Raw genomic sequence first — 16,352 nt, 5'->3', positions numbered from 1 at the left:
TTAAAACAAATTATTATGTATATTTACCTGCAATTCTGCTAAATACTTTTATATAAAGTTTCAAGTTAACTAACGGTGTATAAAACCTACTACTTATAGGTTATACAATCTTTTTTCAATGTTTAGCCTGTAGGAAAAATAGTTAATGTACACATACCTTCTAACAACTATAATAACAAATATATTAAGCAAATAACCAAAGAAATTCATTTTTTTTTACAAAAAAAAATATCACATGCTAAACATGGGGAAACGCAACAAAAATCAACATATAAAAGTCACAATCAGCAATCTTCAGAATGTTCTGTGTCTTTGTATGCATATGCACGATATTTTTGCAATCAACTATATACCGTAATTAATATGCTTTTGATGCTTTTTTAATATCAAACGATGCATAATATCTTTAAACCTCAAAAACTTTATAATTAAGCCAAGACAATACATACAAGGGCCCAGTATCATAAACGTTCTCAATTTGTTTGCTCAGCTCAAAAAATGAGATCTGAATGTTTGCTCAGCTCAAAAAATGAGATCTGAGTGACAAGGGCAAAGTATCATGAGCATTCTCAATATGTTTCCTCAGCTCAAAAAATGATATATGAGTATCCACTTAGCTGAGTATTGGGCATGTCAATCAGCTCAAAAACACCTAAGCTATAAGAATATGCACATATTCCTCCTGAAATATTATGTTGAGTTGAACTCAAAGCTCAAAAAAGTTTTCTTAACCCTTTCCTGCTCAGAGGCAAAGTGAAAATTGCTACATGCAAACAGCATAAAACCAGAACAGCCTGCGAGTAGTTTGCAGTCTGTTCAGGTTTTATGCTGTTTGCTGCTCATCAGTATCTATGGGTTGAAATGAAGCCTTTAAAACTTGAATCTGGTAAGAAAAGTCTTAGGTTGAATTTAACTTGCTAAGAGACTAAAAACACGTCCAAATATGTATCTAAGTGGGGAAGGGTTAAGTTTGTTTGTGACACTAGGCCCAGAGTAAGGGGGAATCAGAAAGAGGGTCAAGTGCAACTTACAGATCCAAATCTGTGCAGGACAAGGTATGACTCCGCTGATGGGTTCATGCCAATGTGGTCCAACTTCCAACCCAGGATCTGAAACCGTCAAGGTATCAAATGTCAAGGACATAGCATTGGAATATTCAAATGTGTGTATCAATTGAGCTGCAACACTTTTCTTTTAAAGTGATAAATGGGCTATTCAGTTAAAGATTCTACTGTATTGTGATTCATGTTTATAAACTTTCCATCAATGCATTTCTTTGTACAATATTTTTTTTACTTTTCTGAATAAGATTCTTTAAAGATATACAAATCCCAGCCTGGGTTTTAACAACAATCCTATTTCTCACAGAGAGCTTGTATTAAGGTTTTTAAAAGACATTTCATTCACAGGGCTCAAAACTTTCTGCGGCAAAAAATCTAGCCAAATGGAATTTTTTGTAGACAAATTTTATAAACTGTAGCCAAAGTTTTAGCCAAGCATTCTATACTTGCTTGTTTAAAATCGAGATATTTGTTAAAAACATGTGTCATAAAATTATGTTTTGTCTTAGATAATAAATCACATCATTTCAGTGCTTAATATATTTCCTTCAATATATTTTAAGAACATTTTTATTTATTCACAGTTATTATGGACCATATCAGAAAAGAAACGCATTTGCAGATTTCAATATCTTTTGTAAAAAAATTACAGTTAACACAATAGTTCAGTAGAACCGCTTAATTTGTTGTCACAAGTCCCAACACTAAATTAGTTTTGTCCAGATTTTCTGTCAATCAATATACAGTAAATATGTGTTTCAATAATGGCTTTTGTAAACGACCATAACGACCATAACAATAAAGATACAGCATGCTTGAATGAAATAATTTTTAGGAAAATGTCAATTCAAAACATTTGCTATATAATTTTTTTTAATGAAGTACGTAAATAAAACAATGTTCTCTGCACAAAGTTTAGTCGCTCATCTGAGACCTTATTCTAACTCTAAGTCAAAGACACCCTGATTGTCCCTTTCACTTTGACCCCCAAACACCAGCCGTGTGTAGTACCTTATCCTTGAGTGACTCCATGAATCCTGCTGTGGTTCCCGTACAGTGGATCAGACACACCCCTAGGACACGGTTAGGCTGGGCCATCTGTGGGGGAGATAAAGATTCATGAACATTAAAATGAGACACACACCCAGGACACCGTTAGGCTGGGCCATCTTGGGGGAGATAAAGATTCATGAGCATTAACCCATGTATGCCTCATGGACTCTCCCATCCTTCTAAATTGGATTAATTTATTTCCAACATTAGGGAAGTCTAGTATAATTATTTTTATATTTAGAATATTTCTTACAGAAATTCCTTTAAGCAAATAGCGCAGACTCTGATGAGACGCCCCATTATGCGGCGTCTCATCTGGGTCTACGCTGTTTGCCAAGGCCTTTTTTCTAGACGCTAGGCATAAATGGGTTAAAATGAGCCTCGTTCTGGGTAAACTGGGCTAAACACATGTGCATAAAGTGCCTCTGCACAGGCTAATCTGGGACAACCCTTTGCGCCTAAACAGATTTTTGTTAAGAAGAGACTTTCTTTAAACAAACAACTCCATTAAAACCGGAAGTGTTGTCCCTGATAAGCCTGTGTGGACTGCACAGGCAAATCTGAGATAACACTTTATTCGCATGCATTAAGCCCAGTTTTACCCAGAAAGCAGTGTTCTCCAGAAAAATTTGAGAAGCCAGTTATTTTCAAAGAAGCCGGCGACTAAGCAATAAAACAGTTGTATTTGCACCATTTCAATTTATATTTTGGGTAAAGTAGCCAGCATCTAGATTGAATGTAGCAGGTGAAAACGCCGGCTATCGCTGCTTCCGGAGAACACTGCCCAGAAAGTGGCTTAAAATGATGGCTGAAAACAATTAGATGTGCCCTGGAAAGCTACAGGTTTTATGTATGTGCATTAAGAGCCTGTTAAGTTTTTACACATTCTAATCTTCTTCAAGTAGGGTATTCTGGAAAAGAAGCATTGTTGTTCACAATAAGCCTGTGTCAACTGCATAAAGCCAATGCTGTAATTTTTAGGCCTGCACGATTGTGACTCGTGATGACCCGTCAATAACATGCAGTGATATACAAACTTTGTCTTCTACCAAGGAGAAAATAAACTGTTCACTAGAAACAATGTAATTACAATGAAGTGAAGAAGTATTTATTACGAGGCAACATATAACAATTATATAAAGGTATTGAATCTGATATAAAATAAATATTGGGCTGTAATTAAGCCTTTGGTGTAATGAATTAAAATATTGGCTGCAATTATAATAAACCTACAGTAAATTGCTTTTTAAACTGGGCTCCAGACAAGTACTGCCTTGTATGTAATGCTCTCACAACTGAGCCAAATGCTACTTAATTGTATTCATAATATAATTAATTATAATATTAACTGTTTTAAAAAAAATAACTGTATTAATAAAAAAATATATAATCAAGAGCTGTGTTCGTCAGAAACACAATGCCCCCTATTGCGCCGCTTTGAAGATTTTTTTTATATTTTTTTGACCTTTGACCTTGAAGGATGACCTTGACCTTGAACTTCCACCACTCAAAATGTGCAGCTTCATGAGAATGCCCCTTTGAATTATTATTTTTGACCTTTGACCTTAAAGGATGACCTTGACCTTGAACTTCCACCACTCAAAATGTGCAGCTTCGTAAGATACACGTGCATGCCAAATATCAAGTTTCTATCTTCAATAATGCAAAAGTTATGGCCAACGTTATTTTTTTTTTCGGACAGACGGACAGACTGACACACACACACATACTGACGGACAGTTCAACTGCTATATGCCACCCTACCAGGGGCATAAAAAAATTACACATAGAGCGAGCAACTATAAAACAAACCATCCCTTTGCGTCAAGACTTAAACGGGTGAACAAACAATATAATTAGCAAAATATTATGTTTTCCAGAATTTAGACACCTATCATTCATACTTCTTTAGAAATCAATATGAACAGAAGCACTCGACTGGCTTTACTCAAATGCATTCTAGCAGCCCCCCTGTCTCATGAACTTTCAAGGAAAAACTGGAATTGGAAAAACATCCTGACTACAATGAAAACAGGACTGATAAAGCTTGTAAGTTTGCTGATGAAATATGGCCAAAACTAGAACCAAAAAAGACAAAATTATCAATCATCAGTAACAGCTTGCTATTAGATCTTAGGAAACAGCAAATCATGCAATTTCTGTTTTCTCTGTTAATATATGCAACAAGAAGAAGAACATTCCAATGGAATGATTTTTTTTCATTCATACTAAAGGCAAGTAAATAAGTATAGTGGATTTGCTGAAGTGAGACAAAATACTTCGTTTCGGGTTAACCAAGGCTTTTGACCTTCTGAATACGACTTAGTCAGACAGTGGGTCAAAGGCAAGGTCAAAGTGAGGTCAGGTGATGTGGGTGTGTTGAAAGGGGTCATAGACACTTTCCATGCAGGTATCAAACCCTTGTAAGAAGTGCTTGTTATGTTATACGAAATGTGTCATTGGGGTTAACCTGGTAAGGACAGAAGAGCCAATCAATGTCTCAGCGTGGGGGAAGCATCTGTTTTGATCTAAAAAAGTAACCATCAACTAGACCAGAAACAAACAATTATACAAATGGCTTCTAAAACCTCATATTGGCAACTAAATTCTCAAATTAGCTATAAAATTTTTGAAAATTATTTTAAAAATAATTAAGACATAATGTCAATAATTTGACATTTTCTGAGCAAACATTGTAACTAACAAGCATTTTGGCTACTAATAAATATTTCTAAGCTTCACTTATATTCATGAAATTTTCTATTTCAATGGTGAAACTCAGCTAAAAAGAGTGTGAAACAGAGTTGGAAGCGTGGTAAACAGAGGCTCAGGTACTTACAGCAAAGCGTGCCAGGATGTTGGCTCCTGCACCCTCTCCAAGCCCTACCACATTCTTCACACTGAATTGACAAACAATACTGGCTACCATAGCGGGCCTGTTTCAATTGACAAACAATACTGGCTACCATAGCGGGCCTGTTTCAGCAACGTATTCTTTAACTTAGTCCTTTACCACTTAGATATGCATTTAGAACAGTTTGTAATCCCTTACACAATTAAATTAAATTTAAGACCTTTCTCTCTAGATTCAAGTTTTGAAGGGTTCATTTCCAACCTTCAGATACATGTACTTATGAGCAGCGAACAGCATAAGATCTGAAACGCCTTTGAGTTACATGTACTTGCAGGCTGTTCTGGTTTTATGCTGTTGCGTACAGCCATTTTCACTTTTTCCTCAGAAGGAAAAGTTTAATGAGTCTAACAATTGGTTCATAAAAATGATTATGTTTAAAAATATTAAACATTCAAACATAATATGAACATTACATAGTTTAAGTCAGTACTAAACAAGTCAGAAACTTGTATTATTAAGAAATCATCACTTAAATCTCAATATATCATGAAAAGGCTAACACAATCTTTATTCTATAGACTACCTTAATGCAAGAATCCTAGTATAAGCAAAACAGCATTGCAATTATAGAAATATTACACATAAAACAGCATCAGATTTATAGTACAACAACATCCACTTAAAGACCATCTCAATTTTAAGACCACAGCGCTAATGCTGATACTTTTTTAAAGACCTGATTTCTTACCTACATTTTTAAATGGTGGAAAAAACGAAATAATAAACCCAGCCCACTATAGGTTTTAAAACCGCTTCTCAGTCAGAATTAAACATTAATCATCACTTAAAATTCACCAGCTAAAGCATCAGGATTTCCAATAGAAGAAAGTTTGCAGTGTTAATTAATAGCATACTACTTGAAATAGGAGACTGCCGAGAAATATAAACGAAACTTGCCAAAATTGATGAGAAAATGTTACAAGACCAATTACATGAAACTCAACGTCTGAGCCTGGTACAAAATGTAGAGGATTTTTTAGCTTAATTTAACCACTACCACCCCAGAGGAGAGGGAGGGGAAATATTCATGATAACAAGCACAAACACAGGATTTGCTTACTCCAGCTGGTCAAGGACACAGACCAGGTCTTCTCCAAGACTCTGCAGGCTGGGAAACGTGTAACTGAAACAGAAAACAAGGTCTGTTAGTATGTACACACACTGGACATGTGTAACTGAAACAGAGAACAAGGTCTGTTAGTATGTACACACACTGGACATGTGTAACTGAAACAGAGAACACGGTCTGTTAGTATGTACACACACTGGACATGTGTAACTGGAACAGAGAACAAGGTCTGTTAGTATGTACACACACTGGACATGTGTAACTGAAACAAAGAACAAGGTCTGTTAGTATGTACACACACTGGACATGTGTAACTGGAACAAAGAACAAGGTCTGTTAGTATGTACACACACTGGACATGTGCAACTGGAACAAAGAACAAGGTCTGTTAGTATGTACACACACTGGACATGTGTAACTGAAACAAAGAACAAGGTCTGTTAGTATGTACACACACTGGACATGTGCAACTGGAACAGAGAACAAGGTCTGTCTGCATGTAAAACACTGGAGTCAAATAAATGTATGAAAAAGTTAGCTTAACCCTTTACTGCTCAGATACCCTTTTTGACCCATTTGTAGCCCTTAAATAATACAAGTTAAGCCCTTTCTTAATGGAATCAAGTTTTGAAAGGCTACATTTCCAATCCTAAGATACTGATGAGCAGCAAATAGCATAAAACCTGAACAATTACGTTACTGGCAGGCTGTTCTGGTTTTATGCTTGTTGCAAAGCAATATTCACTTTGCTTCTGAGTGGGAAATGGTTTACATGTACATTACAAGTTAACCATAATTCAATACAATTTAAAACAAGGGACAAAACTGTCACAAAACCAGGTTTTCATTGTGAAAAAAAATCTGATAAAGGGAGAAAACTCAAACTGAACTTTTGAAATGAACAAACAAAATTAACCCCCTTTGTAAGTTTGTTTTAAAAAAAAATCTATTTTTTAGTCGTGGCGACCTTGACATTGGAGATATTGACGTGATTCTTTCGTGCGACACACCGTCCCATGATGGTGAACAAATGTGCCAAATGATTTTAAAATCTCACAATGAATGACATAGTTATGGCCAGGACAAGCTCATTTATGGCCATTTTTGACCTTTGAACTCAAAGTGTGACCTTGACCTTGGAGATATCTACGTAATTATTTCGCGCGACACACCGTCCAATGATGGTGAACAAATGTGCCAAATGATTTTAAAATCTGACAATGAACTACATAGTTATGGCCCGGACAAGCTTGTTCCGCCCGCCCGCCAGCCCGCCCGCCAGCCAGCCAGCCCGCCCGCATTCGCCAATCTAATAACCATATTTTTCCTTCGGAAAACCTGGTTAAAAAATCATGGTTGAGCTTGAAACAATAGTATTTAATACAATTTTTTTAACAGATACAACAGTATGAAAAAGATAAGGGCCCGACCCTAATAAATAAAGAGTGCCATCTTGTCACTAAATACGCACTTCCACAATTGATATTGTTTGTCTGCATGTTTGTTTAATATATATGCAATTTTACAAAGTCAGTCAATAGTGCTGCAAAATCATTTATTAATGAACAGATATAGAGCAAGAGATTGCCAAGCAATATGGTCCCCTACCGGCTCCACCATTGTCAGATTATTTTTTTAAATATATTTGTTGCCATACAAATGTAGGAAGTTATCACAGCATCCAGAAAACCACCATTTTCAGCAGTTTTTCTAGTCTATTTGTTGCAATAGCAACCAGAATTTTTGACGTAGGAACAAAATTAAATGACATGCATTGAATGTCCATATCACCATGATCTATCCATGTTTCAAGTTTCATGAAAAAATATTAAGAACTTTTAAAGTTATCGCAGGATCCAGAAAAGTGTGACGGACAGACTGACAGACAGACAGACTGACTGACAGTGCGAAAACCATAAGTCCCCTCCGGTGAAACTGGTAGGGGACAATAATAAACCACTCCTACTTGTATGAAGGCCATAGAAAGTATGATTGTTCTAACAAGAAAGGTCTGTGTAACTATCAATGCCATGCTTTCCGGAGGTTTAATGACATGCAGCAAGAGAATCTCCAGATCAGCCTACCTTAGGCGCAGTCCGGTCAGGAGCTAACCTGTCCACCATAAAATCACGCAAGGTTTTGTGATCTAACCCTTTCCTCCATAAGAAGCAAAGTGAAAATGGCTTTCGCAACCAGCATAAAAACAGAACAGCCTGCGAGTAACTCGCAGTCTGTTCATGTTTTATGCTGTTTGCTACTCATCAGTTACTAAGGATTGGAAACAGAGGGGGCAATCACGTGATGATCAAGATAGCAACGTCCATGCTGAGGCCGGTATTTTTCCCTGTTTTATACCCCTTTAATTACTTATATTATTATTTAAATTCCGCCCACTTTCTAGCCATATTAGCAAGAAAGTTACTGACGTTTAGTTCATATTCTACCACGGCACGTTACTTGTTTTCTATATACAAAGAAGGAAAATAACTGTTGGATATTACTCCGATATACCAACGGAGATAAGTATGACGTCACTTGGATTGTCCGCGCACTGTTTATGTATGAAGACGAAGTCATTTGATTGTCATTGTAAGGACGACGGTTTTCGCGAAATAATCCACGGGTAACTGTTGGTTATTGCGGTAATAACCAACTGTATGTCGTTCCGATGCAAAAACTGTTATCAAACCACTCTGGCTACGCCCTTGTGGTTTAATTCCTGAACTCCATACCATTGTTTATTACCGCAATAACCAACGGTTATCCGTCAATTATTTCTTAAGTAATATTGGCTCTATATCTCGACTTTACTCGGTGAAAAATTTCTTAGCGGGATCACCTAATTAGGGCTCCACTAACAAAATTTGCAGGGAGCAAAGTTAGGATACAAAGCGAATTAAAATACGAAATAAACGCTAATCACTTTTTAGCTGATATGGCTGGAAAGTGAGCGTCCTTAAACAATTAAACAATAGTAATAAACGGTTTAAAAGGGCTTTAAAATATCTGTCTTGGCGTGGATGTCGCAATCTTGACTATCACATGATTACCCCCTCTGGGAAATGGAGCCTTTAAAAGTTGAAATAGGTAGGAAAGGTATTTAATTAAATATAACATTCTAAGGGACTACAAAGTCTTCAAAATACGTATCTAAAGGTAAAGGGCTAATTAAAAACTGCAGGTAGCTCATCATCAAAATGCACTCAACATTGACTCAAAACTCACATATGGCAGCCTTGAAGTTCCAGAACTTCCGAAATAAAGGAACAATCTACGAAATTAAGTACAAGCATATTTATTACATTCTTCTACTTCAGCTTTGTAGTGATATTGTTTGTACAAAACACACAAGGCCCATGAATGATCCATAAGAATGTGTGATTGTTAAATAAAAAGTTTTTTTTTTAAGCTTTATATTCTGAACTTGAAAATGTGAAGTCAAACACATCTTTGACTGTTCCTTACAATATTGAGATTAATGTTAGATGGCAATGAGAAGAATTGGTTCAGCAACGATGCAATAATGTTGATTTTCGGATCGATACCATGTCCAATATCATACCACATACAGGGAAAATTATTATAGACTTCTAAAGATCACCTTAAATGGAACATTGCTATTTCATTTAGTATCAACAAACAAGACAGCATTCTGTACAGTGGCTTAACACCTTATTGTATGCATGTAGAAGCCGACAACTTGACATGTGCCCCACTTGTTGCATACAGACTGAGTGATAATCTTCAGCACCATTAACCTTGGGAATTCAATTGAACTTGTTTTGCACATTTAACTTTTTTTATTAATAGCCTTAGAGGCACTATCACCTTGTGTGACAACTCCTGTTTCTGCATTAATTGCGCACATGGCGATAGTAAAAAGCAGGCTTCATGAATAGAATTATCCTGTCACATATAGCTGAGGTCCTCTCACAGTCTTGATATATTGATACCCGTCTATTCCCTCTGCATATCAATGACTTGGGAAGATGCCTATGAGAGACTTACGTGGAATCAGCTGGAATAACTCATGTGCTATATAGACTTATGTTACTTATGACATACATATCCTACAGCAATCGAATCAGTGCAATAAATCACTAGCTGTCTTTAAACCTGTCTTTTACTTTTAACCAGCATTGAATTAAAATGTGAATGTCATAATATTTTTATTATCAAACTAGAGCTTTGCCACAGACGTGATGAATACCCTCACATGCCGCATTGACACATAATATTTTGCATGTCATCTTCACAAAAAACAGTGTACACCATGCTCAATTTTTCAAACGCACTAAGTGACCCCTTGACCTAGTTTTTGACCCAGAAAGGCCCATGTTCTAACTTGGCCTTAAGATCATCTCCATAAAACTTCTGACCAAGTTTGGTGAAGATCGGATGTAATCTACTTGAATTAGAGAGCTGACACCATGCTGAATGTTAAAAAAACACACTAAGTAACCCCGTGACCTAGTTTTAGGCCCGGAATGGCCCATGTTGAAACTTGTCCTAGAGATCATTAAGATAAAACTTGTGACCAAGTTTGGTGAAGATTGGATGAAAACTACTTGAATTAGAGAGCGGACAACATGGCAAGTTTTAAAACGCACTAAGATACCCCGTGACCTAGTTTTTGACCTAGCATGACCCATATTCAAACTTGATCTAGACATTATCTAGATACAACTTCTGACCAAGTTTGGTGAAGATTGGATGAAAACTACTTGAATTAGAGAGCGGACAACATTGTGATGTTTAAAACGCACTAAGTGACCCCTTGACCTTGTTTTTGACCCGGCATGACCCATATTCAAACTTGCCCTCGACATTATCAAGATACAAATTCTGATCAATTTTGGTGAAGATTGGATAAAAACTACTTGAACAAGGGCTGTTTGTAAAACATGCATGTTTAAAAAAAAATTGAGGGGGGGTGGGGGGTAGGGGGGGAGTGAGAGGGGGTATAATGTGGTGTGTGGTAATTTATTAGATGTTTAAAAAAAAAAATTGTTTGGGGGGGTGGGTGGTGGGTGGGTGGGTGGGGGTGGGGGGGGGGTAGGGGTGGGGGGGTAGGGGGGGGGGTGAGAGGGGGATATAATGTGGGGTGTGGTAACTTCTAAGATGTTTAAAAATAAATTGAGGGGATGGGGGGGGGTAGGGGAGGGGGTGAGAGGGGGGTCTAATGTGGGGTGTGGTAATTTATTAGATGTTTAAAAAAAAATTGAGGGGTGGGGGGGTAGGGGGGGGGGGGTGGGGGTGAGAGGGGGGTCTAATGTGGGGTTGTGGTAATTTATTAGATGTTTTTAAAAAAAAAAATGGGGGGGTGGGAGGGTTAGGGGGGTGAGAGGGGGTATAATGTGGGGTGTGGTAAGTTATAAGATGTTTAAAAAAAAATTGGGGGGGATTGGGGGGGTGGGGAAGGGGTGGGGGGGGGGGGTAGGAGGGGGAGTGAGAGGGGGGGTATAATGTGGGGAGTGGTAATTAATAAGATGTTTAAAAAAAAATTGGGGGGGGGGGTTAGGGGGGGGTGGGGGTGAGAGGGGGGTATAATGTGGGGTGTGGTAATTTATTAGATGTTTAAAACAATTTATTTTTTTTTTGGGGGGTGGGGGGGGTAGGGGGGTGACAGGGGGGTATAATGTGGGGTGTTTTAATTTATAAGATGTTTAAAAAAAAATTGGGGGGGGGGTGGGGGTGGGGGTGGTAGGGGGGTGGGGGGGTATAATGTGGGGTGAGGTAATTTATTAGATGTTTTAAAAAAAAATAATTTGGGGGGGGGGTGGGGGGTGGGGGTTGGGGGGGAGGGGGTAGGGGGGAGTTTGAGGGGGGTATAATGTGATCATAAAAAATAACAAATGATCTCACACTGACATGAACAAATATCCTCTATTTATTAAACATGAAATTTAAACTTATTGCATTTGTTTCCCCTGTATATAAGAAAGATATAATAGTGTATTACCTCCCCTGTCCTGCTTATATTTATATCAATCAACAAAATTAAACATTAACACAATATTTAATATACAAAATATACAAAAAATGTCATATTCTGATAATATTTTTACTGATCCACTTTATTTTACTCAAGGATGATGTTTCATTGGACTGATAATTATAGATTTAGGATAACAGACCAGTTGCTTCAGTTATATTGTTCAGAGTTCGCCCTGTTGGCTGCGCATGCGTTCTTGAGTTATCATCCAAAAACCATTTTACTATTTCGGGTCACCGTGACCTTGACCTTTGACCTAGTGACCTCAAAATCAATAGGGGTCATCTGCGAGTCATGATCAATGTACCTATGAAGTTTCATGAACCTAGGCTCAAGCGTTCTTGAGTTATCATCCGAAAACCACCTGGTGGACGGACCGACAAACCGACAGACTGACAGACCGACCGACATGAGCAAAGCAATATACCCCCTCTTCTTCGAAGAGGGGCATAATTAGAGAGCGGACAACATGGTGAGGTTTAAAACACATTAAGTGACACTGTGACCTTGTTTTAGACCAGGCATGGCCAATGTTTGCACTTGACCTACACATCATCTAGTTACAACTTCTGACCAAGTTAGGTGAAGATCAGATTAAAACTACTTGAAATAGAGAGCTGACACCATGCCAAATGTGTAAAACATACTAAGTGACCCTGTTACCTAGTTTTTGATCTGGCATGACCCATGTTCGAACTTGGCCTTCAGATCATCTAGATAAAACTTCTGACCAAGTTTGGTGAAGATCGGATGAAAACTACTTGAATAAGAGAGAGAACACCATGCTGAATGTTAACTAGAGGGCCGAAAAGGCCCAAAGTCCCTCACCTGAGATAACAAGATATTATTGGGACAAATCTATTGACCAAGTTTCATGATGATCAGAAAATAAATGTGGCCTCTAGAGTGTTAACAAGGTTTTACTATAGCGATATAAGGAAGAATGCCCCGCCCCCTGGCAGCCATGTTTTCAACCAACCGACATCATTTTTGAACTCGTCCAAGATATTTTTTATAGGGACGAATCTTCTTACCAAGTTTCATGAAGATCAGACAGTAAATGTGGCCTCTAGAGTGTTAACAAGATTTTACTATAGCCATATAAGGAAAAATGCCCCTCCCCTTGGAAGCAATGTTTTTCAAGCAAACATAATTATTTTCGAACTCATCCAAGATATCATTGCGACCAATCTTCTGACCAAATTTCATGAAGATTGGACAATAAATGTGGCCTCTAGAATATTAACAAGATTTTACTATAACCATAATTTCGCCATATAAGGAAAAAAATGCCCCGCCCCCTGGCAGCTATGTTTTTCAACCAACCGGTATCATTTTCGAACTCGTCCAAGATATTATTGGGATGAATCTCCTGACGAAGTTTCATGAAGATTGGACAATAAATGTGGCCTTTAAACGAGTGTTAACAAGATTTTACCATAGCCATATAAGGGAAAATGCCCCGCCCCTTGGCAGCCATGTTTTTCAAGCAAAGGTTACCATTTTTGAACTCATCAAAGATATCAGTGGGACAAATCTTCTGAGCAAGTGTCATGAAGATCAGAAAATACATGTGGCCTCTAGAGTGTTAACAAGGTTTTACTAAAGCCATATAAGGAAAAATGCCCCACAGCCTGGCGGCCATGTTTTTCAACCAACCGGCATCATTTTCGAACACATCCAAGATATTATTGGAACGTATCATCTGACCAAGTTTTATGAAGATAACAGAATCAATTTGGCCTCTAGAGTGTTAACAAGATTTTACTATAGCCATATAAAGCCATATTAGGAAAAATGCCCTGCCCCTTGGCGGCCATGTTTTTCAAGCAAACATAACCATTTTCGAACTCATCCAAGATATCATTAAGACAAATCTTCTGACCATATTTCATCAAGATTGGACAATAAATGTGGTCTCTAGAGTGTTAACAAGGTTTTACTATAGCCATATAAGGAAAAAATGCCCCGCCCCATGATGGCCATGTTTTTCGATCAACCGGCATCATTTTCTAACACGTCCAAGATATTATTGGGATAAATCTTCTGACCAAGTTTCATGAAGATTGGACAATAAATGTGGCCTCTAGAGTGTTAACAAAATTTTATTATAGCCATATAAGGAAAAATGCCCCGCCCCTTGGCATGCGCCATGTTTTTCAAGCAAAGGTTACCATTTTTGAACTCATCCAAGATATCAGTGGGACAAATCTTCTGACCAAGTTTCATGAAGATCGGAAAATAAAAGTGGCCTCTAGAGTGTTAACAAGGTTTTACTATAGCCATATAATGAAAAATGCCCCGCCCCCTGGCGGCCATGTTTTTCAACCAACCGGCATCATTTTTGAACTCGTCCAAGATATTATTGAAATGAATCATCTGACCAAGTTTTATGAAGATAAGACATTTAATGTGGCCTCTAGAGTGTTAACAAGATTTTACTATATAGCCATATATAGCCATATAAGGAAAAATGCCCCGCCCCTTGGCAGCCATGTTTTTCAAGCAAACGTAACCATTTTCGAACTTATCCAAGATATCATTGAAACCAATCTTCTGACCAAATTCCATGAAGATTGGACAATAAATGTGGCCTCTAGAGGGTTAACAAGGCAAATGTTGACGCCGCACAACGCACAACGGACGACGGATAAAAAGCGATCCGAAAGCTCACCATGAGCACGTTTGCTCAGGTGAGCTAAAAAACGCACTAAGTGACCCCGTGACCAAGTTTTTGACCTGTCAAGGCCCATGTTCGAACTTGGTCTAAAGATTATCTAGATACAACTTCTGACCAAGTTTGGTGAAGATCGGATGAAAACTACTTGAATTAGAGAGCGGACAACATGCTGCATGTTTAAAACGCACTAAGTGACCCCGTGACCTAGTTTTTGACCCGGCAAGGCCCATGTTCGAACGTGGCCTACAAAAATATAAATAATGTTTACCATTTTAATAGAAACTAAAGTTAGTTTTCTTGTAAAAAGATTACTTTCGCTTCGTCCCGATGTCCAGAAAATCACTTGTACATGTTGCATCTATAAATTAAAATTTACACCTTGCTGCAGATGATTTACGCATTTTCAGTGAGAATAATGCCATCCTGATTGGGCTGCTATTTAATAAAATCGTAGCATTTTAAATATTTTAAATTCATTTGATGGAAAAATGGCAAACGTTTGTCTTAAACAATTCTTGAGCAGTATTGAATATAATTTGCTTTTAAAATAGAAGCCGTGATAATACAGAATTAATTGTTATTTGAAAAGTTTCAAGCATTCTTTTTTACACTCAAACATTAGGCAGTGAATCGTTTGATTTGATGGCATGTTGTTTCATTTCAGACTTTACATGCAGTTTTTCAGATCATAATCTCTGTGCTTTATCAACCAAACTTGTTAGTTTCTAAACATGTGTGCTACTGAAAAGAGCCGTCCAGATTGTATTTTATGGCCTAAACAAGCCCAAAGCGGTTACAACAAACAAGCACTAAGTGGCTACATTATATGGATAATGTACGTTATGCTTTTTTCCATATTGGGATTGTCTGGCTTAGATGGTGGGCAGCTGTGAATGTTTTTGGTCTGGACTTGAATTTTCAGTTATTCAATGAAATTCCAAGCTTTTGGCAAGCCATTATTCAGATGAAAGTAAAAACAATTTTATTATCAAAAAGTTTGTGTGCTGAAACAGGGCAAAAAAAAACTTCTTCACAAGGGGCCTCTTTTTCTATCACTTAACCAAAAAGGCCCTTTCCCCTTAAGAAATGTCTTTAAAATCATGCATTTTTTTCTAAATTTCCAATCTATCTCAGGCCCTTTCCCCAAAGTTGGTGTTTTGGCCCTGTGTAAAGTATTGAGCATAGTGATATAAACAATAATATTACAATTGTACATTTTTATTTGAATCTGACTGTTGGTGATATGACCTAAATGTTGAAAGCAGTATTAACCCTTTACCACTAAGATACCTATTTTGATGACTGTGTAGTCCTTTAGAATTAAAGTTAAATTTATTTTTTAAGTCCTTTCTTACTAGATTCAAGTTTTAAAGGCTTCATTTCCAACCCTTAGATACTGTTGAGTAGCAAACAGCATATTACCTGAACAGGCTGTGAGTTACTCGCTGGCTGTTCTGGTTTTATGTTGTTTGCAGATAACCATTTTCACTTAGCTTCTTATGGGGGAAATGATTAAAAATTAACCAACCAACCAATAATTATTCTGACAAGAGTTTAGTTAGTATAACATTGAAGTTGTT

At 37.4% G+C, this 16,352-nt stretch overlaps 1 protein-coding gene across 2 annotated transcripts in view; it reads right to left on the bottom strand.

The window, feature by feature from the left end:
- Window positions 1-16,352, bottom strand: part of LOC127842253 (uncharacterized protein ZK1073.1-like) — a 94,129-nt gene that overhangs the window by 40,818 nt on the left and 36,959 nt on the right. For both annotated transcript variants that reach the window (XM_052371679.1, XM_052371680.1), the window contains exons 5-8: window positions 6,089-6,151; window positions 4,954-5,014; window positions 2,073-2,159; window positions 1,032-1,109 (exon numbers count right to left, since the gene is read on the bottom strand). In XM_052371679.1, the coding sequence (XP_052227639.1) occupies window positions 1,032-1,109; window positions 2,073-2,159; window positions 4,954-5,014; window positions 6,089-6,151 (289 nt within the window). The remainder of the gene's footprint in view (window positions 1-1,031; window positions 1,110-2,072; window positions 2,160-4,953; window positions 5,015-6,088; window positions 6,152-16,352) is intronic.

The sequence above is a fragment of the Dreissena polymorpha genome, chromosome 8 (assembly GCF_020536995.1).
Source record: "Dreissena polymorpha isolate Duluth1 chromosome 8, UMN_Dpol_1.0, whole genome shotgun sequence".
In the NCBI taxonomy this organism is placed as follows: Eukaryota; Metazoa; Mollusca; class Bivalvia; order Myida; family Dreissenidae; genus Dreissena; species Dreissena polymorpha.
Note: the sequence above shows the minus strand (reverse complement) of the source record. Positions and strands in the feature narration are given on the sequence as shown.